Source organism: Erithacus rubecula (genome assembly GCF_903797595.1).
Source record: "Erithacus rubecula genome assembly, chromosome: 33".
Lineage (NCBI taxonomy): Eukaryota > Metazoa > Chordata > Aves > Passeriformes > Muscicapidae > Erithacus > Erithacus rubecula.
The window spans coordinates 1,550,636-1,575,287 of record NC_136683.1 but is presented as its reverse complement, the minus strand read 5'-3'; the positions used below and the strand labels follow the sequence as shown (position 1 = coordinate 1,575,287).

The window sequence follows — 24,652 nt, the reverse complement described above, 5'->3', positions numbered from 1 at the left end:
CTTATCACTGTGGGAGATTCCCTGTTAATGGGCCATTGTTTTAAAACTGGGTGTGGCAGTGATCTTTATCTCCTGGCACATATTATGCTAATGGGCCAGCTTTAAACCAGCTGGGGCAATCATCTTTATCTTCCCACAGCCCATCCTCCCTCCAGGAGATATCTCCTGTTCATGGCCATTGAGTCCCAGTGCATGGCTGATAAAATTCCATCATCCCACTGGGAGATGCTGCACCCAGGGGAGGAGCCAAGCCTTTCCTACCCAGATAAAAACTGAGATTTGGGACACCACTGGATTCCAGAGGAAAACCAGACCTTTCCACATCATCTCTGGACCATCAGAAGGAAACTGCACCTTCTCCAGCTGAACCACATCTGCCACTGCAGGAGGATGCAGCCACTATTGAATGGCACTGCTGCCAACACCCTGACTGACTGATGGGTGTCAGCTTGGATTCTGACTCTGGCAGTGTTTGGGATTATTCTTTGTAATACTGCATTTCTATATTAATTTTCCTAGTAAGAACTGTTATTCCTAATTCCCATATCTTTGCCTGAGAGCCCCTTAATTTCAAAATTATTATAATAAACCCTCTCAATTTCAAAGAAAAGTTTCTGCCTTTATTGGCGGACACCTATCCTTCAAACCAGAACATTGAACCACTCACTCCAGCACCTGCCCAGAACCCCTGATTCTCTTCTGACCCCTGAACCCACCTGGTAGTAGCCTCCTGCCTCGCTGTAGGTGGGAGGGAACTGGCTGTATGCCTGGCTGCTGTAATCCTCACCAGGTTTGGGTGCCCAGCTGTGCTGCACTCCTGTCTTGAACTCCAACGGAGCGTTAGCAGCCGCGTCCTGCAGCTGGGGCTGCGGCTCTGTCCCGGGAGGAGGTTCCTCTGATCCTCCAGTGCTGGGATACACATAAGGCTCTGTGCTCACAGCATGGGCTCACTGCTGTCAGACAAGGAGAAGTAGTTCTCTGCTTCACCTCCTCGTCGCTGTCCTCCTCCTCCTGGGTGATCTGTTGGTGACCTGCAGCGCCGCGCTCTTGGCCGCCGCCTTGATGGCCGACGGGGACGGAGTGGTGGCCACTTTGGCCGTGGGTTTGGTTTTGGAGGAAGAGCTCTGGGACTTGGTAGGTTTGGAATCAGAGGTGTTTTCTCCTCCTGCTTTCCTGGAGATGGCATAAGGCAGGAGGAGACGATTGGTCTCTTTCACTGGTGTGTTTTTGGGCTGAGGGAGCAAAGCGGACAAGCCGAGCCCTCGCTGCGTCCCTGGTGACGTCAGTGCATCACAGAAAGAAAAAAAAGGGAGATTATTCACTTTTCCTGACAATTATCCCAACAATTCTGATGGGTTTCCCACTGCTTGACCAACTGAATATACTGCACAAAAAGACTAACACTTCTTGTTGGTTTCCCATGCTTGGCCACTCTGAATATACTGGGGATTTTGAAGGGAAATGTGATATTTGCAAATATCTGCTCAATTCCCAAATTTGTGATTCTTTTGCCAAGATTTAAACAGGTGAAATTGTTCAAAAAACCCCATGAGATTTCAAGAATATCCCTAAAGCCACAAGGTGTGGATGATTTAGACAATTGAAGCCCAACACTGGTCACAGTCATGACAGTTGTTTAACCAAGTGCCCTTATTATTTACCTGAAGAGTATTTTTTTTCTTTGCTGGTTCATCTTCCTCTGAATCTGACTGAGAGAGAAAAACAGAGCTCAGCACAACCTGAGATGATAAACTAAAAAAAAGTTATGTTAATAAATCCCAGGAAAAAAAAACCCAAAGGGAGGATGAACTGAAGGTGTACAGGTCAGGGCTCTTCCCAGAGGGATGAAAACAACAGAGTTACTGGAGGAGAAGCAAAAAACACACAAAGGGTGTAAAGTTCACTGCAGGGATACAGGGAATTGTACCAAATAATGCTGAAATTGCTAAATACCCAGTTAAAATTTGAGTGGGAAGCCTGGCTGGTATCAGAAAAAAGCACTAAATATTTCTGTCATTTCATGGCTGAGCCTGTGTCCTCTCCTCTTCTCCAGATTCTCCAGCTCTGACTCCACCAAAGAGCTGTCAGGCCACTATTAATGATAAATCCTTCCTTGAGCCACCTGTCCCCAGGGAAATGACCAATGTCCAAGGCCAGGTTGGATATTGGGGCTTGGGATAGTGGAAGGTGGGAAGTAGAAGAAGATGAGCATAAAGATTCCTTCCAACCCAAATAATTTCATGATTCTATGATAGTGCTGTCCCAGAGGAAATGTGCAGTGGGGAGAGGATATAACCTGATCAGTAAAAAACAGGTGGGATAAGGATCTGTCTTTCCCTCACTGTCTGGGTTCATAAGTAATTACAAAAAAAAAAAAAAAAAAAAAAAACACAAATGAAGAGAAATTATCACCTCCTGAAGCCTTTAGTCAAATAAGCAATCAACTGATTGAAAAATCTATCAGCTGCACAGCAAACAAAAGATTTTTTTTTTGGAGTTACAACACCCTGCAGCTCCACATCATCAACCGGTTAAGGTGCAGCTAATCTGCCTTTGACTACGATTATAAATAAGGTTTCTCTATCAGTTTAATTCCGCCAAGCGCTTTCGGATTAAGGCAAATCTCCCCCGGGGGGATGACAAAAGAGATGGCGGGTGTGAGAGAGCGAGGGACGGGGAAGGTTTTACCCCATGAAGGAGTCGAGCAGGGGGTTTGTTCCATACTCACATCCCCCTTGCGCAGCTCGGGCGCCGCGATCCGCACCGGCTCCGTCCTTTTCTTTGGCTTGGGGAGCCCCGAAGCGGCGGAGAGGGGCGGGCTGAGGGGTTGTTCCTGGGGGGCGGCAGGAGGAGCCCCTGGGCCGGGGGGATTCCGCGGGCCCGTCCCCGCTGGCGGCGGCTTCGGGGGCGCCGCTCATGAGGGACGATGAGGGAAGCGCGGGGGTTTTGGGTGGAGGGAGGCAGCGAGGAGAAAAGCCCCCGCGATGAAGGTTGCTCGGTTGGTGGAGAATCGGCGGCTTCTTCCTCCTCCGCATCGCTGTCCTCCTCGCTGCTGGCGTAGGCCACGAGGGACATTGCCCCGGGGAGGGCGGCCCTCGGCGGGCGGCGGCCGCTACGCGAGGCCGGGGATCCACCCTCCGCGCTAGGCCGCGCCGCCGCCGCGCCGTCAGCGGCCGCAGCGGGGAGGAAGGGGTGGGTGAAGGCGAGGTTACGCCGCCATGGGGCCCCTCCCCGAGCGGCGGCGGCGCCGCGGAGCGAGGCAAAGAGACGGCGGCGGCTCCGCGCTCCCGGTAATGGCTGCCGCCAGCGCCCCGCTGCCCGCGCTGGCGGCGACGCCGGACTACAACTCCGGCGTGCCCCGCGAGCAGCGCTGCGCCCGCCTCTCTACGTAGCAGACCGCGGGGCATCATGGGAAATGTAGTTCGTGGCGCCGCGCGGTGGGACAAGGCCCGGACACAGGCGGGGTGTGGGATAAGGATGAAGATGAAAATGAAAATTAAGATGAAGAGGATAAAACAACCAATGGATTAATTAACCAAACCTGTGTTAATTACAAGGGCTGGGGGTTCTCCCTGCTCTCCATTTAATAATAATTCCAGGTAAGGTCAGTGCTGTGAGCCCAGCAGAAGCTGTGGAGGCCTGGCCAGGACCTGGTTTATCGTTTTGTTAATTTTTGTTTTATGCCTTTGACCTCTTTTTTGGGTAATTCTGCTTTAATAAGCAGCGAGCTGGGGTCCCCAACACCCAGGAAAGGGATTTGCTTTCCAGCACAAATAATTAAAGGAAAATGGAGATAAATATTCTGAACACTCTGTGGTTTAAACCCCTCCTGCCTTGTTCTGCAAGGCTGAGGAGTTTTAAAAATACAATATTTAAAATAGGCATTGAAATCTATTAAAAATAAGCCGAGAAATCCCACCAAAAAGGGTGATGAGAAGAAACAGGCTCGCAGAAAGTTAGAGAAATGTTGGATTTGTATTTAGAATCTGCTGGGAGATAAAAACAGCACTGAGAAAGAAAAAAAAAAAACCAAAAAAACAATGGGAGGGATTCCACTGATTAATGAAAAATATAATTTCCTTTACAAAAAAACTATAAGTTTGCTGATAAATGAAATTGGGTATTAAAAGATGAAAGAAGCAATGGGGAAAAAACTATGGATTCTGTAAGAATTAAAAATTAAAAGGGAGGGTTTTAGGGAATCTCAGGTGTTTGGGAAGTCTGTGCCTCTCAAGTACCAATAGGAAAAGAGAGGAAAAAAATTGGGATAAAAAACAAAGTGAGTCCTCCAAAAATTGGAGATATCCCAGGGGAATTCCTCATGGCCTCTCCCTTTATTCAAATAAAGCAAAAATCATTTTTCTGTCTCCTTTTTGGATATAAACCTCTGGTGTTTATGGATTAATTTTTTCTTAGAGTGTCTTTTCACAGCTCCACCAAACCCCTCTACAAATCCAAACTAAAAATGGGAATTTTTTTTTTTTGTGGCTGTCACTTCCCTTGTGCTCAAAGTTTGGGCTGGAAATAACCACCAAAAAAAAACCCCAAAAAACCAAAAAAATCATCCTGAGGATTGTTTTGGATCTTCCTGGCAGATTTTGGAGCTCCTGCTGTGGAGAAAAAGGGAGGAATATTTATTTTCTCTTTTCTGTTGGAGGTGGAGATTCCTTGAGATTGGTCTCACCCCCAGGCAGTCAAATCCTGCTGTCAGCTGTTTTTTTTTTAAATTATTGATATTTGTGTTACTTTGCAGAAATGAAGCCAAAGAAAGCACATGGAATGGAAAGAAAAGAGTCCAGCCCAAGAACCCCACTGCCAGGTCAGGGTGGAGACAAAGTCTCGATATTTAGCAAAATTTAGCAGTATTTTTGTTTTATTTAATGCAAATTTTTGCTTTATTTTATATAGACAGGGCAAATAGAGCTGGGGAAAAAAATTGAGGGGTCACAACCTGAACTTGGTTTGCAGCTCTTTTTTTTTATAGTCTGGTTTTCCTTGTAGTAATCAATAATTGTTATTGTTTTGTTGGAGTAATTCTGGAAGAATTTCCAGAGAAAATTCTAAACTTTCTTGGGACAATTGGTGATGGAACCATCTGGTCTTGGGAGATAAAAAACAGGAGAAGTGGGAATTCTGATTTTTAGCAGATAATTAGGGATTGATCACACAAAGGCAGGAAAAAAATCTGCAAAAAACTTACTAAAACCCCTTTTTTAATTTTCCTTTACAAACTGGTATACAATATTCAATATACAAAATTCATATATTTCCCTTTATCAAGGTCCACGTTCTTTTCTTATTTGAAGTATTCTGGTTGAAAACTTCTGTGATTGACACAAATCATTTCTCAATTATCACAGCAAGGGACCAAGGTGATGATTTATTTACTCTCCTGGTGATTTTGAGGCTGGAACCTCCTCCCCAGGCACCCTGAGGAAAAATAATTTTTTCTACAGAGGGGATATGGGGCTGAGGGAATCCCTGGGTGGGCTCAAAATCCTTGATTTTCTCTCTTTTTCTCCCTCTTCTTTAATTAAAACCGCAAATAACACACTCAGTCGAATCCTGAGTTCTTCTGGTCTTCCCGCCTCTGTCTCCGCCCTCACGGCCCGCCCGCCATCATTAAGCACCGCCCACTTTCCCACTGCAACGTCACTTCCTTTCGACAAGACCGGAAGCAGATCATTCACTTCCGGTATGGCCCGCCCACAAAATGGCGGCGCCCATCTAGCCACCAAAATGGCGGCGCCCATTTCGCCCTCAAAATGGCGGCGCCCAGCTGGCCCTTATCAGCACTGCGGGCCTGTAAAGGGGGGCAAGGCTAGAAATTAAAATGTGCTCATGATTCGTGTTCGTCATAAAAGAATTGGAATTTGGATCAACAAGAATATTTAAAATAAGAAAAGGACGTGGACTTTGATAAAGGAAATATGTGATTAAACCCACTCTGTTTAAATCCCCCTGTTATGAATATTGTGTATATAAATTTGTAAAAGAAAAAAAAAAAAAATTTGTGTAATCAATCCCAAACTATCTGCTAAAAGATCAGAATTCCCACTTCTCCTGTTTTTTATCTCCCAAGACCAGATGGTTCCATCACCAATTGTCCCAAGAGCTGTCCCAGGGAAATTTGGAAGTTTCTTTGGAAATTCTTGCAGAATTACTCCAAAAATAACCAATAACAATTATTGATTACTACAAGGAAATCCAGACTATAAAAAAAGAGCTGCAAACCAAGTTCAGGTTGTGACTCCTCAATTTTTCCCCAGCTCTTATTTGCTCTGTCTATATAAAATGAAGCAAAATTTTGTATTAAATAAAACAAAAATATTTCTAAATTTTGCTGATTATTGAGACTTTGTTTCTCATTTATAACAAACACGAACCCACAGTTACCAGGGAGAAAATCCAAATGAACCAAAGATTTGCAAAAATCGTTCAGCATCCAGAGCCCTTTTTACGTGACAATTAATAAAAGATTTGTGTTAAATCATAAAATTATTTGGGTTTGTATAAACCACAATAACAGGTCTAAAGTAAAGCATGGACACTTGATGGAAAAAAAAAAAAATTAAATAATTTTTTAAATCACATTTAAATCTCCCTGTTAGGATATTATCTTTTCTAATAATTTTTATTTACTACCAATTGTAAAGTCATTTTCAATAAAATTTTCTAAAACCAGACTTCCTGCCTTTGTTTTTTCAAAATACCTGCCTATCCACAAACACTTGTTTTTCACAATTTCTCATTATAGTTTTTCACTGTTTTACACGCTTTTTTTCACCATTTTTCTGCTGTTTCACTCTTCTCATGCAATTTTACACCTGTTTCTCATGGTTTCCCATTATATTTCCATTTTTTTCACCATTTTTCTGCTGTTTCACTCTTCTCATGCAGTTTTACACCTGTTTCACATGGTTTCCCATTATATTTCCATATTTTTTCACCATTTTGCTGCTGTTTCACACTGCTCATGCAGTTTTACACCTGTTTTTATGATTTCACATATTTTTCACCGTTTTACATATTTTTACATCATTTTTCTGCTGTTTACACTCTCATGCAGTTTTACACCTGTTTCTCATGGTTTCCCATTATATTTCCATGTTTTTCACCATTTTTCTGCTGTTTCACTCTTCTCATGCAGTTTTACCTGTTTCTCATGGTTTCCTTATATTCCTGTTTTTTTCACCATTTTTTCTGCTGTTTCACTCTTCTCATGCAGTTTTACCCTGTTTCTCATGGTTCCCATTATATTTCCATGTTTTTTCACATTTTTCTGCTGTTTCACTCTTCTCATGCAGTTTTACACCTGTTTCTCATGGTTTCCCATTATATTTCCATGTTTTTTCACCATTTTGCTGCTGTTTCACACCGCTCATGCAGTTTTACACTCTATCCCATGGTTTCCCGTTACAGTTTCGCACCGTTTTACACGTTTTTACACAATTCGGAGCCGTTTTGCGCTGCTTTTGCTCCGTTTTACACTAATTTCGCACGGATTTTCACATGGATTTACCACCCCAACTCGCACCAAACCCCTCGATGCTCACATCACCGCATCCTTGGGATGTCACCCCCGTCCCCTGGTGACACGGGGCCACCCCCCGCGGGGGTCACCTGCAGCCGGGCACATTTTGGGGTGGGCGGAGCTCGCAAAGGCAGCGCTGCCCGAGCTCCGAGCGCATCCACCGGCAGCAGGAGGAGGAGGAGGAGGAGGAGGAGGAGGAAGGGGAAGGGGGGGGGGGGTGGGGAGGGTGGCGGGGGAGGGAGCAATTGAATTTCAAACACAAACAACCGCATGGGGCTCGGGCCCTCCGCCGCTCCGCCGCGCGCCGCTGACCCGGGGGTCCCCCTTGGATTAGGGAGGGTTGGTTAGATTTTGTTGGGTTTTTTGGTTAGGTTTATTTTATTATATTTTTTTTTTTTGGGGGGGGTTAATCCCTGCCTCGCCGGGTTTTGCATCCCAAACTTCAATCCCTAAACCCCCCCCCCCTTCCTCCCCTTTCCCCCCCCCCCCTCCCGCCCGCTCCCCCCGGTCCCGGGAGGAGCCGCCAGCCAAGATGTCCCGGTCCAACCGGCAGAAGGAATACAAATGCGGGGACCTGGTTTTCGGCCAAGATGAAGGGTTACCCTCACTGGCCTGCTCGGGTAAGGAGCTGGGGAAGGGCCTGTGGGGAGGTTTTGGGACCCCTCCGTTTCTCTCCCCCCCTCCCCCGTTTCTCCCCGTTGCATAACGCGGTGCCCCGGGATTGGGGGGGAGGGGGCGCACACGGGGTCAGGCTGCCCCCGGTGTAAATTGTGACCGCATTGGGGTCAGCCTTTAATCCCCCTCCTCTCCTCGCCCCGTTCTCCTTCCACCGGGGTCGGGGTCCAACTTTACCGGCACCTTATGTAAGGCCGGGCCCGGCGGCTTTGGGGGTTTTTACTCGCTACACCGAGGCGCTTTCGGGACATTTCGCTGGGCTTTAGGGGGGATTTCATCTGTGGCAAACAACATCCCAGGGGGTTCTTTTTGTGCTGTTTATTCTTTTTTTTTTTTTTTTTTCCCCGGTTGGGGGGGGGTCACGGGTGGAGACCGCGTGGCTTCTGCCACCGCGTGGGAATGGGGACCCGCGGTGACCGGAGCACGAGGTTGGGCCAGCTTGGGGTGACCCCCCCATTACCAGGATGACCCCCCCCATTACCAGGATGAACCCCCCATTACCAGGGTGACCCCCACATTCCTTGAAGTGACCCCCTCTCCCCATTCCCCGGTACTGGGGGGGGTCCCTTCTCCACGTTAGGGTCGCACCACGATGTTCTTCCCATTCCCCGGGAAGGGGGTCAGGTCACCCCCCACCCTCTTCACTGATGATTTTTGGGGACCCCCCCCTGGTATCCCCCTCCAGCTTTTCGTGGCCTTACCACAGAAGTGCCAGAGCTGAGCCGGGAGTTTAGAAAAATCGATAGGATTATTGACTTAGGACAAGAGAAAAAAAGGGTGGTTGTGTATTTTTGGGGGCCACACCATGCGGCTCCCTCCCACCTTAGGGGGTCCTGGATACCCTTAGGGACCCCCCAAAACCCTCCTGCCCGAAATCCCGTGGGCAGCTCTGGCTCCACAACCCGGCGCTGGTTATTTTTAAGCGGTTGATGATGCAGTTTAAAATTTCCTTGGAGTGTTTCCCCCCCTTCTCCACACACACACACACACACACACTCCCCTCTCCCAACCTTGGGGCTGCCTGGAAACCCCAAATTGAGCGGAAAACGGGGAGGATTGAAGCGGTGGGTTTTAAAAGCATAGGATCCCCCCCTTTTTTTTTCCATCCATCCCCTCCTCCTTCCCCTGGCGGATTTGAATAACTTTTGTTTGGTTTGTCGGGTTCTGGCGGGGAGGCCGGGAGGGGGGTTGGGAAACTCGGATTTGGCACTGGCCTCCCAACGCGCATTTGAAAGCGGCTTTGCGAGGAGGAGCCAGAGCTTTTCCACCGGGAAAAAAAAAAAAAAAAAACACTAAAATAAAAAAAAGCGATGTTCCCCTGGTTCCCTGCACAAATCCTCCTCTACCATCCCATGGCAGCATGGTCGGATTTTTTTTTTTTTTTTTTTTATTGCTGGAATAGGTTTTCCCATTTTTGGGAGCTGCTTGTGTTGATTAAAGGGGTTTTTTTGTTTCTTTTGGGGTGCAGCTGTCCCCACGGTGACTAATGGGTCAGGGTGAAGCAGGCAGTGACTAATGGGGTGCTGTGATGAAATGTGCCACGCGTGGCCTGTGCTGGGATATTTTTTTCCAACCAGGTGTGGTTGGGGAAGAAATGGAGGAGAGGGGTTTTTTTTTTGTTACTTTCTCTTGGGAATTACACCTGGTGCTGTTCCCCAACCTCTTCCTCCAGTGGAAACCTGTCCCTGAAAAGGAAACTGAGGCATGAGAGTTGGGAGATGAGTTGCTGGCATCTCAAAGATGATTTTTGCCTCATTTTTCTCCTCCCTCTTTCTCTGTAGGGTCCTTTAGGCTGGACCCTCGTTGTCAGGGAAGCCCCTTGGGCAGATCCACAGCTCTTATTCCATGGCAGTGCTCTGGGACAGCACCTGATATTCCCCTTCCTGAGCATCTATTCCCATGGCTGGGTGTGTGGTGGTTTTAGGATCTGAGCAGACTTTGGGTAATTTGCTGCCCATTGCCTGCCTGGTGTTGGAATTAAGGCCAGTGATGGTCCCAGGGCTTAGGAAAAGTGAGTGGGGGGGACTCAGGGATGCCACTTGCTGCTTCATCAACCAAATGAGTTAATTCCATTAATTCCCCTTGCTGACAGGCAGCTCCTCACTGCCAGCCTTGTGCTGCAGTGGGGAAACTGAGGCAGGGAGGGAGGGGCTGCTCCCAGCCCCCATGGCCAGCACAGGGCAGGCTGTGTCCAGTTGCAAAGGTGAAGAGCAGAGGTTGGGGGCAGAGTCCAGAGCAGGGGTTTGTGCCTGTCCCTCCCCTGCCACGCTCCAGGGGAATTGTCCCAGGCCATTTTCAGACCCTTCCTGGGCTGTGGCACCAGTGCCATTCACAGGAGTTGGCAGAGGGGACAGAAATGGGCACTGTGGACTTTACCCTGTCAGTGTCCAGCAAGTGACAGGGACAGACAAACAGAGCTGGGGTGTGACAGTTCCACAGTGGGGCACTTTGGGCAGCCCAGTTTTTGGGTGGGTTTGCTCCTGCCTGCACTATCACTGTCCCTGACAGGGTGTCACCCTCCTGTCCCGTGTCCCCCCACCCCAGTCCCTGCCTGCCCATGCAGATAGAGCCACTGCATCCCCTTGGGGTGCAGGAGGGGCTGATAAAGGGCTGCTGCTGGCAGAGATGGGCTGTGCAGGGAATCCCCCTGTGCCACAGAGCCCTGGGGACAGGCAGCAGTGGGTTTGGGGACACAGTGACACAGGGCACTGCTGCATGTGCAGGTCATGGGAAAGGAGATGTCCATCAGGGTCCTGGCACTGCAAGGAGTCTGGATTCCATATTCTAGCCTGGGGGGCTCTAGGGCTGGTGGAGCCTTTGCTGCTTTGTCCCAGGAGTGACCTGCAGGAATGTGGCCTGAGGGAAGCACCATCCCCAGCTGGGCTGGGCTGGGCTGGGCTGGGCTGGTGGCCACCCCTCTGAGTCACATCATCCCCTCCTCCACCTTCGGTGCCACGCAGGGATGGAGCTGCTGCTCCCAGCTGCCACCATGGGCCAGGGTCCTGCTGCAAGGGCCACGCTGACTGAATGGCCTTTGCTCTGCTGGGGACATTCCCTGCTCCTGGAATGTCCCTGTGAGGAATGGGTGGCATTGGGGCATGACAGTGCCAGCAGCCCCAGGGTGCTGGGTGGGAGCACTTCACCAATCCTGAAACACCCCCCCCAAAACACATTTGGGCAGTGGGGATGGCACATCCCACCCAGGACCATCCAGCACATCCTGGTGCCTGCACAGAGCCCCTCCAGGTGTCCCATCCCCTCCACCTGCCCCTGGGGCATTGCCCCTGAGCACAGGGACAAGTGTTCATTCCATTCCCAGCTCTGGGAAGGATATCAGGAGAAACTCTTGGCCAGATCCACCCTGTCACAACACCCCAGCCCTGCTGCCTGGGGGAAACTGAGGCTCAGCAAGCCGCAGGGTGACTTAGGAAAGGTTGTACCATGAGTCAGCAGAGCTGAGAACGGGGACCCATCATCCCCTTCCAGCTCTGGTGACATGCCCTGAGACCCCCACCCACATCCTCCTTCAGCTCCTTCCACCTCCCTGGGAGGTTTTCTCAGGGAATTTATGGCTGCTGGCTGCAGTGGGGGGGGTTATTTTTAGCTGCTATAAAAAGCAGCAGGAGTTGCTTTCGCTTGGCGCCTCGGGATTATTCACGCTTGCTGGAGCAGCACCTGCCTGTGGGCTTGGCACTGCTGCTGCTTGACCCCCACAGCCCCCTCAGCAGGATTGTCCCCTTGTCTGGTGACCTCATTTTGGCAGCAGCAGGGCAGTGTCCCCCCTCACTAAGCACCCCAGTCCTCGGTGCTGGCCCAGGCTGGAGGTGACGCCTGTGGCTGCACTGGCACCACTGGCAGAGTCTGAATTTGCTGAGTGTGGCTGAGCTGGTCTAGACAAGAGCTTAAGGGGGGAGGGGGTGGGAGAGGAGGAGCCCTGCTTGGCCCCCACAACCATTTTGTTCTACTCACCACTTCTTGCCAGCATTTAATGGGTGAGTTCCTGAGGAATCACATTTTCCTTTCCTGAGCTGTGCCCATCCATAGGAAACTGAAGAGGGGTGAGGTTCTGAGGTTCTCTGCCCTCTCCTCTCACTCTGTTTTTTGTGTCACACAGATTGATGAGATGCCAGAAGCTGCAGTCAAATCCTCCTCCAATAAATACCAAGTCTTCTTCTTCGGGACCCATGAAACGTGAGTGGGAGCTGGGCTTTATAGGAAAAGTGTTTTCCTTTTCTTTTGAGTTTGGGAAAGGGGAAATTCCCCCCCCCCTGCTCCCACCCCTCACTATTTTCCTCTGGCACAGGGCATTCCTGGGGCCCAAAGATCTTTTCCCCTACGAGGAATGCAAGGAGAAGTTTGGAAAACCCAACAAGAGGAAAGGGTTCAGCGAAGGTTTGTGGGAGATTGAGAACAACCCCACAGTCAAAGCCTCTGGTTACCAGGTGGGTGATGAGTTTTGGGGGGGGTCTCCATCCCACTCTCCCCACCTCATTTCTCCTTCCTGGGTGCCTTCTGTGACCCCCTTCTTGTTCCCACAGCCCACTCAGAAGAAGAGCTGCCCCGAAGCAGCTGAGAGGGAGCCAGAGGGGGATGGGGAGAAGAAGGGCAATGCAGAGGGCAGCAGTGATGAGGAGGGAAAACTGGTGATTGATGAACAGTCCAAGGAGAAGAACGAAAAAGCTGGGATCAAGAGAAAAGCAGAAGATGCTTTGGAGGTACTGGGTGAGCTGCTGGGAGGAACTGGGGATGTGGGTGATAAAAACTCAGCTGACCTGAGCTGCCCCCCTCACTCAGGACTCCCCCAAACGCCCCAAGGATGCAGAAGGGCAGGAAGGGGACAAGAAGATGGATCATGAAGAGCCCCCCAAGGAGGAGCCCAAATCCAACCCGGGTGAAGGGGAGAAGAACAGCGACACCGCCGACGCACCAGACACCAACCAAGCCAAGCAGGAGGGCAAGGAGGAGATCAGAGACCACAAGGAGAGGTGAGGCTGGTGCTGTCACCCCTATCCCTGCATCCTCCAAGCTTCCAAATCTAACCTGGTTCTGTTTTTTTGGGGGTCTTTACAGCCTGTAGTGGCTTCCCTGAAGAGAGCTGATCAATCCCTGCTGGCTCCCGGCTCCGTGTCGCCCACGCCGGCTCGTCGTGTCCGGAGCTCTGGATGAGAGAAAACACCCCAAAATGAAATTTCAAAAGGATAAAAATATGAAAAAAAAAAAAGAAGAAGAAATAATAATAAAAAAAAAACTACAAAAAAAAAAAAAAAGAGAGGAATGCAGAGCAGCCTGTGCCTGCTCCGTGCCTGCCCTGCTGTGGACGCACGCTTTGTATTAGTGATTCTTTGGGGCTGAGCAGTTGATTTGAAATAAAAAGTGAATCTTGCCTTTTTAAAGCACGTGTGGGCTCTGGATTAACCCCCTGGACACTCCTCCATGGGTGGTTTTGGGCTGCTCACAGAGCAGATGCCCCTCTGGCATCTCTGGAGGGAGGGAAGTGAGAATATTGATCGGGGAAAGGGGCAGGGAAGGTTTGGAGGGGAATTAAAACAGTAATTATAGAATTAGAGAATGGTTTGGAAGGGGCACATAAGGATCAAGTCTTACTCCTGCCATACCACACCTCAAAATTCCAGCATCCAAGAGCATTGTCTAAATACTCCTTGAAATTATGGGATAGCTGCTGGAGCTGTGGCAGCCTTGGGCCCGTGTCCATTCTCTGGGCCCTCTGCTCCAAACTCAGCCCAGCCACGAGAGGCCGAATTTGGCCGTGCCTGGCTCCCTGCAGTGGGGACAGCAAACACCTTCCCCTGCTCCTGGGGCTGGTGCAGGGACAGGCAGGGAGGGCAGGAGCAGAAAATGGAGCCGTGGCCAGGCGGGACTACAGCTCCCGGCAGCCGCTCCACCGTGGGCCGGGGCTGAGGGAACGGAGGGGCGGGAGATACCGGCGGCGGCGGGACTACAGCTCCCGGTGTGCCCCGCGGTTGGACTACAGCTCCCGGCGTGCTCCGCGGCAGGACTACGGCTCTGGGCGTGATCCTCGTAGGACTACTACTCCTGGCGTGTCCTGCGGCAGGACTACGGTTCCCGGCGTGCTCCGCGGCAGGACTGCGGCTCTCGGCGTGCTCCTCGCAGGACTACGGCTCCCGGCAGCCGCTCCACCGTGGGCCGGAGCGCCGCGGGGCTGAGGGAACGGAGGGGCGAGTGATACCGGGGGGCGGCAGGACTACAGCTCCCGGCGTGCTCCGCGGCAGAACTACGGCTCTCGGCGTGCTCCTCGCAAGACTACAACTCCCGGCGTGCCCTGCGCCAAGCCCCGCGCCTGGCCACGCCCCTCCCGGAGCGCGGGAGCGGCGGGCGCCCCTCAGGTGAGCGGGGTCGGGGTTCAGGAGCGCTGTGGGTGCCGGGGTCACTTTTGGGGTTGCTGGAGGTGTTTGCTAGAGCTTGGGGCGCTTTGGCGGTGGCAGGGGCTCTGCCGGTGTCCGTGTGCCCTCCCGGTCTGTGGGACGGCCGCGTTCCTTTTTGGGGGTCCGTTGGGGGCTGGATCCCCTTTAGGGATCCCTTTAGGTGGGTGGGCACTGCCAGACCCCTGCCCCGAACACACATAACCCTGGGGAGCACCAGGGGTGTCACCCCCTGACCTCCCGGTCGCCAGCACCATGCGGCTCTCGGCGCTGCTGAACGCCGCACGGCCGCGGCTGCCCCCGGGCTACCGGCACGGCCTGTGGCCCCCGGACTCCACGGCCGCCCGCCTCCGCAACCCCCCGGGGCAACGCCGCCGCAAAGTCTTCGTGGAACCCATCGCCAAGGACGACTGGAAGGTGTTCAAGGGTGACACGGTGAGGCTGATACTCCTCAGGTCCCCCCCTCCTGGTTGGCAGCTGGGATGGGGGGGGGTCCCACCTCTGCTCTTCTCTCCCTCGCAGGTGCAAGTGCTGGCCGGGAAGGACGCGGGGAAACAAGGGATGGTCACCCAGGTGGTGCAAGCCCGCAACTGGGTGGTGGTGGAAGGGCTGAACACGGTGAGGCTGGAGCAGGGAGGGCTGTGAGGAGGCTGTGGGGTGTCCACGAGCTGTCACTGACCCCCTGCTCCCTCCCAGCACTATCGCTACGTCAACCGCACAACCAAATACTCCGGCACCTACATCGCCAGCGAGGCGCCGCTGCTGCTCAGCCAGATCTCCCTGGTGGACCCTGAGGACAGGTAACAACCTGAGGAAGGTGTGAAAGTACCCCCCACACCTCAATCCTGCCTTTTGCCAACACCCCTGTGCCCGCAGGAAGCCCACGGAGGTGCAGTGGAGGTACACGGAGGAGGGCGAGCGCGTCCGTGTGTCGCTGCGCAGCGGCCGCATCCTGCCCGTGCCCCCGCAGCCACGCAAGGATGGTGTCATCCCTGAGCAGTGGGTTGGTGAGTGACATGTGGCAGCAGAGCCTGGAGGGGCGTGGCAGGGGACACAAAGGGGTCGGCTTTGTCACCTGGTCCCCCCATAGATGGCCCCAAGGACACGGCGGAGGAGGAGGCGCTGGCCAAGACGTACCGGCCGTCGTTGAAAACCTTTGAGGAGGAGATCATGGATGCCATGGGGATTGTGGAGACACGTCGGCCCAAGAAATCCTACTGGTATTAACTGGGGGAGCCCCCCTGAGCCAGGCTCTGCAATAAACACCCCCCTTGGTTTTCTGTGTTTGGAGCGTGCAGTGGTTTTGGCTCGCTCACACCCAGCCTCAAATCAAATCCTGGGTTTATTGTGTGTGCTCAGGGATGTGGAGGCTCTGCCTTTCCCCCAAATCTTCATCCTCCTTGCTGTGCCTGTCCTCACTGCTGTCCCAGTCCTCATTGTCCTTATCCAGCCCAGCCAGCACTGTGGCCAGTGGGATCCGTGCAGCCACCAGCACCAAGTTCCGTGGGGAGAACTGGGGATTGAAGAGGGGCACGAGGGCACAGTGGAAACCTGGGAAAAAAGGCAAAAAAAAAGGGAGTTGGGACAACAGAGAGAAGAATCCAGGGAGAGAAGATCACCCTGGCGGCCCCAGCCATGCCCACCTTGCTCCCTGAGGTAGAGCAGACGGTCGAGCAGGATGAGGGTCTCCACCACAGGTGCCAGAAGCTGTCCCAGAGTGTAGAATGCCACCACTTTGTGCTGCTGCTCCAGCATGGCCCCCACAGCCTCTGAGTCCAGGGGGACCCTTGCTGGGTCCAGTCCCGCCAGGGGCAGCCCCAGGTGGGCGTATCTGTCATGAAAGGGGGCAGGGGAGATCCAGACAGGACTCCCCCATCCCCAAACTCATGAGAAGGGTTGAAGAAGGGAGTCCCCTCCCACTCCCCAATCTCACTGTGAGATGAGGAGGGGACACACACTCATGAACAGGGTCTCAAAAGGGGGTTCCCCCACCCCAATCTCACTGTGAGACCAGGAGAGGACACACACTCATGAACAGGGTCTCAAAAGGGGGTTCCCCCTCCCCAATCTCACTGTGAGATGAGGAGGGGACACACACTCATGAACAGAGTCTCAAAAGGGGGTTCCCCCTCCCCAATCTCACTGTGAGACCAGGAGGGGACACACACTCATGAACAGGGTCTCAAAAGGGGGTTCCCCCTCCCCAAACTCATTGTGAGGGCCAGAAAGGGACACAGAATGATGTCCCCACCTTGTAAACTCACAAGGAGAGTTCCCTCCCCAAACTCAGCAGATATCCCAGAAAGGTGGGAGGGGAGGGGTCCCACCTCCCTGCAGACCACCAGAGGATGCAGAAGAGCTTCTCCCCACCCAAACTCACTGGGGGAAGCTGAGGCCATGTGCTTTCCTGCCTGGCTGCAGTCCCAGGTGCCTCTTGCTGGGGTCAGTGGCACAGATGATGCTCTCCAGCACGGCACGGTAGCAGTGGGCACGCAGCTGAGAGCTGCCCCTGCACAGCCGCCCCTCAAACTCCTCCAGGGCGTGGCAGGCAGCCTCCCGTGCCCTGTAGGACAGCTGGTGGCCTGGCAATGTGGCCACTGAGGCACTCAGTGGGTAGCCCAAGGGACAGCCAGGGGGTTGTGGAGCTGTTGACAGCTTCATGTAGCAACAGCTCACCAAAGCCACGGCAGCCACGGCGGGGCTGCGGGTGAAATGGGACAGCAGGGCTGGGCTGAGGTCACCACAGGCATGAAGCCCTGTCACCAGCACCTGCCCCCCATCCTTAGAGCCCCCTGGACCCCCCAGTGGGTTCTGGGCAGCAGGGCCAGATCCTGGGGGGTTGGGTGGCAGCAGGAAGTCACCCCAAGGAGCTGCAGGGTCCAGGCGTCCTGCTATGTGCTGGGGGGCATTGGGGGTGAGGGGGTGCAGCCCCAGCCCCCTGGTTTTCTCCAGCCCCTTGGTTTTCCTCAGCTCTTGCAGCAGCTCCTGGTCAAAACGCTCAGCCAGGCTCACCAGGCGTCCATCACTGTCCACTGCAGTGACAGACAGCCCCAGGCCAAAGGACAGGATCCGGGAGAGGTGGCCCTGTGAGGGGGACACAAGCTCAGCTGAGGTTGGGGGGATGTCCCTGAGACCCCTCTGTGTCCCCCTGCTCTTACCTGCCCTGCTCCAATATCCACCACACGCTGGCAGCCAGTGGCCTGGCTCAGCCTCTGCAGCAGCTGTGGGGAAGAGGGGGCTGAGTTATGAGATCTGGGGGACATCAGGGACAGTGACCCCACAACCCCTTGCATCAGGAACCCTGATGGAGATCTCCCAGCTGAGCAAGTTTCCCAATCTCCCTCCCCAAGGAAATGCAGCACATAGAGCAGGGATGGCTGCCCTGTGTCACTGTGTCCCCAACCCATGAACTGAAGGGCTCCATGGCACAGGAGAAAGCTGCATTCCCTACAAACCCCATCCAGCAGCATCCCTTTATCACCCCAAGGGGATGCTGGCTCTGTCTCCATAGGGATTAGGGTGAGGGTGACACCCCACCAGGGACAGTGACAGGGCTCTGGGAGCAGCACCCACCTTGCTGAGGCGCTGGATCTCGTGCTGCTTTTTGGGCTTGACGTGGCGGCGCAGCAGCGGGTGCAGGAGGGAGCTCTGGCACGGGGGGCGTGGAGACCCCCCTGGAGACCCCCGAGGGAAGGCAAGAGCACGGGCAGCAGCAGCAAAAGCCAGCAGGGATAAAGGCCAGCTAGCCCCTGGGCTGCCACAGCCTTCCAGGAGCTTGGCTAGCTGTGTTGGAGTGGCACTAGCCAGGGCGGGCTGCCAGGCTGGGGGGAGCTGTGCCCACAGATCCTCGGTGAAAAAATCCTGTGGGGAAACAATCAGAGCACAGCCCAGGGCGGGGGGCACAGCCTGGGGACAGCTTGGGGACACTCACAATGATGAAAGCATCGAGCAGGGGCCGGTAGAGCAGCAGGAGGTGGATGATGTCGGCGGCTCGGCGCTGCTCCGGGGAATGCTGCAGGTGGGGGTGGGCGGGGTCTGCTGCAGGTGAGGGGTGGGCGGGGTCTGCTGCAGGTGAGGGGTGGGCGGGGTCTGCTGCAGGTGGGGGGTGGGCGGGGTCTGCTGCAGGTGAGGGGTGGGCGGGGTCTGCTGCAGGTGAGGGGTGGGCGGGGTCTGCTGCAGGTGGGCGGTGGGCGGGGTCTGCTGCAGGTGGGGGGGTGGGCGGGGTCTGCTGCAGGTGAGGGGTGGGCGGGGTCTGCTGCAGGTGGGGGGTGGGCGGGGTCTGCTGCAGGTGAGGGGTGGGCGGGGTCTGCTGCAGGTGGGAGATGGGCGGGGTCTGCTGCAGGTGAGGGGTGGGGCGGGGTCTGCTGCAGGTGGGCGGTGGGCGGGGTCTGCTGCAGGTGAGGGGTGGGCGGGGTCTGCTGCAGGTGGGAGATGGGCGGGGTCTGCTGCAGGTATGGGGTGGGCGGGGTCTGCTGCAGGTGGGCGGTGGGCGGGGTCTGCTGCAGGTGAGGGGTGGGCGGGGTCTGCTGCAGGTGGGCGGTGGGCGGGGTCTGCTGCAGGTGTGGGGTGGGCGGGGTCTGCTGCAGGTGGGCGGTGGGCGGGGTCTGCTGCAGGTGAGGGGTGGGCGGGGTCTGCTGCAGGTGAGGGGTGGGATGGAGGCTGGGGTGGCAGGGGGACATCAGCCCCGGCACCCTGTGACACGAGCTCTGGCACTCTCGCACCCCCGCGCCGGCTCTGCTGTGTGACGTCATCGGGTAGTGACGTCACACGACGTCAGAATATTTGGACCTAGATAAAAGAAATATATGCTTAAATCCCCCCTGTTACGAATATTATGTATATCGATTTTTAAAAACATAAAAGGGTTTTTTTGCAGAATCAGATTTCCTGCCTTTGTGTGATCAATCCCAAACTATCTGCTAAAAATCAGAATTCCCATTTTTTCTGTTTTTTATCTCCCAAGACCTGATGGTTCCATAACCAGTTGTCCCAAGAGCTGTCCCACCGAAATTTGGAAGTTTCTTTGGAAATTCTTACAGAATTACTATAACAAAATAATAACAATTATTGATGATACAAGAAAAACCAGACTATAAAAAGGAAAAGGGAGCTGTGACCCCTCACGTTTCCCCCAGCGCTGCTTCACTCTGTCTCCATAAAACAAACCAATCCAAATTTTGCTAAATATCGAGACTTTGTTTCTCATTTATAACCCCTTCTACCATGACGTCACCACCGAACCCCCCCCCCAGCCACGACACCCGCGCTCACCCTCCAGCACCCGTGACGTCACCACCGACATAAATTACGTCAATTCCCGACGCGGCGCGCGTGGATGACGTCACTACCGGTACCGGGCCGGCCGCGTGTTTCCCGGGCAGTTCCGGTTCCGGGGCGCGGAGGTGAGGGGGGGGGTGGTGAGGCCGAGGGTCTCCGGGCCGGTACCGGAGTCCCGGGGGTCGGTACCGAATCCTAGGGGTCGTTACCGGATCCCCGGTACCGAACATCCCCGCCATGGACGATGTGATGCTCAACGTTGACTTCGCCATCCCCGAGCGCCCCCCCGAGAAGGAACCGGGCAATATCAAACACCAGCGCTTCGTACGGCGGCGGCGGGAGCTGGAGCGCAGGGGGGTCCTGCGGCAGAAACAGCTGCCGGCCGCACCGGGACGGGGACAGGGGAAAAAACCGAGAAGAAAACCCAAAGAGAACGGCCCTGCCGCTGCCCGGTGCCCCCCGGTATCGCAGAACGGGATTAAGGGGAAAAACCGGGGGGCGGCTGTTCCGACATCCCAGAACGGGATTAAGGGGAAGAATCGAGGAAATGCTGTCCCGGTATCGCAGAACGGGATTAAGGGGAAGAGTCGAGGAACGGCTGTCCCGGTATCCCAGAACGGGATTAAGGGGAAGAATCGAGGAACGGCTGTCCCGGTATCGCAGAACGGGATTAAGGAGAAGAACCGGGACTCTGCTGTTCCAACATCCCAGAACGGGATTAAGGAGAAGAACCGGGACTCTGCTGTTCCAACATCCCAGAACGGGATTAAGGAGAATAATCGAGGAACGGCTGTCCCGGCATCCCAGAACGGGATTAAAGGGAAGAACCGGGGCTCGGCTGTCGGACCTGCTGCTCCCTCTAAGGGTGTCGGCGCCCCCCCGGCGCCCCCCAAGCTGGTGGCCATAGACTGTGAGATGGTGGGCACGGGGCCCGGCGGGCGCACCAGCTCCTTGGCCCGCTGCAGCATCGTCACCTACGAGGGCGATGTGCTGTACGATCAGTACGTGCGGCCCGAGGCGCCCATCGTGGATTATCGCACCCGCTGGAGCGGCATCCGCCCGCGGCACATGGCCCGAGCCGTGCCCTTCCGCAGGGCGCAGCGGGAGGTGCGGGGGATGCGGGGGTGGGAGGGGGAGAAATGGGGCTGGGGGGGGTGTGGGGTTGGGGTTGGGTAGGGGGATGTAGGGTGCAAGGGTGGGGGGTGTGGAGCTGAGGATGGGAGGGCAGGAGTGGGAGGGGGTGAGGAGACAGGTAGGGGGCTGCAGGGATTGATATGGGGTGCAGAACTGGGTTTATGGGGTGGGGATGTGGGGTGTAGGGATGTGGGGCTGAGGATGGGAGTGTAGGGGTGGGAGGGGGTGAGGAGACAGATGGGGGGCTGTAGGGATAAAACAGGGCTGAGAGCTGGGATTATGGGCTGGGGGATGTGGGGTGTAGGGCTGAGGATGGGAGGGCAGGAGTGGGAGGGGGTGAGGAGACAGGTGGGGGATGCAGGGCTTGATATGGGGTGCAGAACTGGGTTTATGCGGTGGGGGTGAAGGTTAAGGAGACAGGTGGGGGCTGCGGGGATGGGAGGGGGAGAAATGGGGCTGGGGGGGGTGTGGGGATGGGGGTTGGGGTTGGGTAGGGGGATGTGGGGTGCAAGGGTGGGGGGTGTGGAGCTGAGGATGGGAGGGCAGGAGTGGGAGGGGGTGAGGAGACAGGTGGGGGATGCAGGGATTAAAAACAGGGCTCAGAGCTGAGTTTATGGGTTGGTGGTGAGGACACAGGTAAAGGGCTATAGGGGTTAAAAATGGGGCTCAGAGCTGGGATTATGGGGTGGGGGTGAGGAACTGGGCTCAGAGCTGGGTTTATGGGCTGGGGGATGTGGGGTGTAGGGCTGTGGGGCTGAGGATGGGAGTGTAGGGGTGGGAGGGGGTGAGGAGACAGATGGGGGGCTGTAGGGATAAAACAGGGCTGAGAGCTGGGATTATGGGCTGGGGGATGTGGGGTGTAGGGCTGAGGATGGGAGGGCAGGGGTGGGAGGGGGTGAGGAGACAGGTTGGGGCTGCCGGGGTTGATATGGGGTGCAGAGCTGGGTTTATGGGGTGGGGCTGAAGGTTAAGGAGACAGGTGGGGGCTGCGGGGATGGGAGGGGGAGAAATGGGGCTGGGGGGGTGTGGGGATGGGGTGTGGGGTTGGGGTTGGGTAGGGGGATGTGGGGTGCAGGGCTGGGGGGTGTGGAGCTGAGGATGGGAGGGCAGGAGTGGGAGGGGGTGAGGAGACAGGTGGGGGGCTGCAGGGCTTGATATGGGGTGCAGAGCTGGGTTTATGGGGTGGGGGTGAGGGGTGGACGGTGGGGAGACAGGTGGGGGAATGTGGGGATGGGAGAGGGAGAAATGGGGCTGGGGGTGTGGGGATGGGGTGTGGGGTTGGGGTTGGGTAGGGGGATGTGGGGTGCAGGGATGGGGGGGTGTGGATGAGGATGGGAGGGCAGGGGTGGGAGGGGGTGAGGAGACAGGTGGGGGGCTGCAGGCCTTGATATGGGGTGCAGAGCTGGGTTTATGGGGTGGGGGTGAGGAACTGGGCTCAGAGCTGGGTTTATGTGCTGGGGTTGAGGAGCTGGGCTCAGAGCTGGGTTTATGGGGTGGGGCTCAGAGCTGGGTTTATGTGCTGGGGTTGAGGAGCTGGGCTCAGAGCTGGGTTTATGGGGTGGGGGTGAGGAGCTGGGCTCAGAGCTGGGTTTATGGGGTGGGGGTGAGGAGCTGGGCTCAGAGCTGGGTTTATGTGCTGGGGGTGAGGAGCTGGGCTCAGAGCTGGGTTTATGTGCTGGGGGTGAGGAGCTGGGCTCAGAGCTGGGTTTATGGGGTGGGGGTGAGGAGCTGAGCTCAGAGCTGGGTTTATGTGCTGGGGTTGAGGAGCTGGGCTCAGAGCTGGGTTTATGTGCTGGGGGTGAGGAGCTGGGCTCAGAGCTGGGTTTATGGGGTGGGGGTGAGGAGCTGGGCTCAGAGCTGGGTTTATGGGGTGGGGGTGAGGGGCTGCAAGGCCTGGCTCTGCATCTCATGGGCTGGGGGATGCTGAGCCAGGGATGGGGTTTGTGGGGGGGGCTGCAGGGTCACAGATGGGGGGCACAGGGCTGAGCTCAGTGGCTGTGTGGGGGTGCAGATCTGCCCTGTGGGTCACAGGGATTGCTCCTCCTCCACCCCACAGCTCTACCCCCATTCCTGATGGGACAAAACCTTCCCATGGATCACAGAAAGCACTGCTGGGGGTCTCACCCTCTCCTCTCTGCAGGTGCTGAAGATCCTTGCTGGCAAGGTGGTGGTTGGCCATGCCATCCACAACGACTTCAAGGCACTGCACTACTCCCATCCCAAATCTCTGACCAGGGACACCTCCCACATCCCCCTGCTGAACCGCAGGGCTGGCTTCCCTGAGAATGTCTCCATCTCCCTGAAACGCCTCACCAAAGCTCTGCTCAACCAGGACATCCAGGTACCATGGCTGCTTTCCCTTCCTCTGAAAAGCCTCTGGGAGGGGGGAAACCCTCAGCTCAACCCTACAGTTTTAGGGGGCTTTTTTCCTGCTCTTTTCTCCTTAATATCTGTGCACACCCCACAGCACTGCCTGTATCTCCCCAGGTTTTTCTGTATCTCTACAGGTTTTATATGTATCTGTATCTCTACAGGTTTTTTTTTCTGTATCTCCCCAGGTTTTTCTGTATCTCTACAGGTTTTATATGTATCTGTATCTCTATAGGTTTTTTTCTGTATCTATACAGGTTTTTCTGTATCCCTAAATCTGCCTATACTCCCCTAAACTCCATTTCTTTCCAGAGCTTCCCATACCCCCAAATCTGTCTACACCCTCTTATCTGGCAGCCCTGTGCCTCAGTTTCCCTTTCTCTGAAAAGCCTGTGGGAGGATAGAACCCTCAGCTCAACCCCTGCAGTTTTGGGGGGCTTTTTTCCTGCTCTTTTCCCCCTTTTTAATATCTATGCACATCCCACAGCACTGCCTCTATCTCCCCAGGTTTTTCTGTATCTCTACAGGTTTTATATGTATCTGTATCTCTACAGGTTTTTTTCTGTATCTCCCCAGGTTTTTCTGTATCTCTACAGGTTTTTTTCTTGTATCTATACAGGTTTTTCTGTATCCCTAAATCTGCCTATACTCCCCTAAACTCCATGTCTTTCCAGAGCTTTCCATACCCTCAAATCTGCCTTTCATGCATCCCCCAATTCTGCCTGTACCCCACCAGGGCTGCTTGCATCCCCAAATCCACCTGCACCCCCAAATCTTCCTGCACACCCTCATCTCCCTGCATCCCCCCCACCCTTGCTGCATGCATTGCCCCACAGCTCCCTAATATCTCTACATCCCCTCTCCCCCCAGTTCTGCCCCCCAAAATGGGAGCTGTGCTGATTTGTGTCTGTCCCCACAGGTGGGGAAAAGTGGCCACTCCTCAGTGGAGGATGCCCAAGCCACCATGGAGCTCTACAAGGTGGTGGAGGAGGAGTGGGAGCAGCACCTGCAGCAGAACCAGAAGTGACAGAGTGACACTTCCAGCTCAATCCTGCCTCCAGGGGGGGTTCACAGTGATGGCCTTGGCCTGGTCCTGCTTCTGGGGGGACCCAGAGTGATGCCCCCAGGCTGGTGCTGCCCCTCAGGGTCCTGTGAGTGCTGAGGGGCTGCCCTTGGATGATGAGGAGCCAGATGTGACATTCCTCATCCCCAAGCCTGATGTGCCTTGTGCTGCTGCTGTCCCTCCCTGTTCTCCCCAGAA

General features: G+C 54.7%; 6 protein-coding genes across 6 annotated transcripts in view; 3 read left to right on the top strand and 3 right to left on the bottom strand.

The window, feature by feature from the left end:
* The window catches only part of LOC306813850 (death-associated protein kinase 2-like), a gene marked incomplete at its 5' end in the record, with an annotated part of 4,463 nt that extends 4,136 nt beyond the window's left edge, over nucleotides 1-327 (bottom strand). The window contains one exon of the mRNA XM_079329511.1: nucleotides 323-327. Coding sequence (XP_079185637.1) covers nucleotides 323-327 — 5 coding nt within the window. The remainder of the gene's footprint in view (nucleotides 1-322) is intronic.
* Nucleotides 328-641: 314 nt separating this feature from the next.
* PRCC (proline rich mitotic checkpoint control factor) lies at nucleotides 642-3,371 on the bottom strand (the record flags this gene model as incomplete). The annotated part of the gene is given in 10 exon segments (XM_079329510.1): nucleotides 642-943; nucleotides 946-981; nucleotides 984-1,025; nucleotides 1,028-1,258; nucleotides 1,261-1,273; nucleotides 1,662-1,709; nucleotides 2,729-2,809; nucleotides 2,812-2,861; nucleotides 2,864-2,963; nucleotides 2,965-3,371. Coding segments are annotated over 10 exon segments (1,014 nt in total). The 5' UTR covers nucleotides 3,076-3,371.
* A 4,680-nt stretch (nucleotides 3,372-8,051) lies between these two features.
* Nucleotides 8,052-13,414, top strand: HDGF (heparin binding growth factor). The gene is given in 7 exon segments (XM_079329453.1): nucleotides 8,052-8,117; nucleotides 8,119-8,154; nucleotides 12,324-12,400; nucleotides 12,513-12,651; nucleotides 12,748-12,924; nucleotides 13,004-13,194; nucleotides 13,280-13,414. Coding segments are annotated over 7 exon segments (678 nt in total). The 5' UTR covers nucleotides 8,052-8,066; the 3' UTR covers nucleotides 13,287-13,414.
* Nucleotides 13,415-14,402: 988 nt separating this feature from the next.
* Nucleotides 14,403-15,887, top strand: MRPL24 (mitochondrial ribosomal protein L24). The gene is made up of 6 exons (XM_079329456.1): nucleotides 14,403-14,574; nucleotides 14,862-15,045; nucleotides 15,133-15,228; nucleotides 15,307-15,410; nucleotides 15,487-15,617; nucleotides 15,701-15,887. Exons 2-6 carry the CDS (start codon nucleotides 14,866-14,868, stop codon nucleotides 15,835-15,837), a joined length of 648 nt encoding a protein of 215 aa, XP_079185582.1. The 5' UTR covers nucleotides 14,403-14,574; nucleotides 14,862-14,865; the 3' UTR covers nucleotides 15,838-15,887.
* A 53-nt stretch (nucleotides 15,888-15,940) lies between these two features.
* METTL25B (methyltransferase like 25B) lies at nucleotides 15,941-19,912 on the bottom strand (the record flags this gene model as incomplete). The annotated part of the gene is made up of 7 exons (XM_079329509.1): nucleotides 15,941-16,161; nucleotides 16,254-16,441; nucleotides 16,991-17,694; nucleotides 17,769-17,831; nucleotides 18,184-18,471; nucleotides 18,542-18,702; nucleotides 19,867-19,912. 7 exons carry the CDS (start codon nucleotides 19,910-19,912, stop codon nucleotides 15,953-15,955), a joined length of 1,659 nt encoding a protein of 552 aa, XP_079185635.1. The 3' UTR covers nucleotides 15,941-15,952.
* A 212-nt stretch (nucleotides 19,913-20,124) lies between these two features.
* On the top strand, nucleotides 20,125-24,538 carry ISG20L2 (interferon stimulated exonuclease gene 20 like 2; the record flags this gene model as incomplete). The annotated part of the gene is made up of 3 exons (XM_079329508.1): nucleotides 20,125-20,994; nucleotides 23,162-23,362; nucleotides 24,311-24,538. 3 exons carry the CDS (start codon nucleotides 20,125-20,127, stop codon nucleotides 24,416-24,418), a joined length of 1,179 nt encoding a protein of 392 aa, XP_079185634.1. The 3' UTR covers nucleotides 24,419-24,538.
* Between the last annotated feature and the right edge of the window lie 114 nt (nucleotides 24,539-24,652).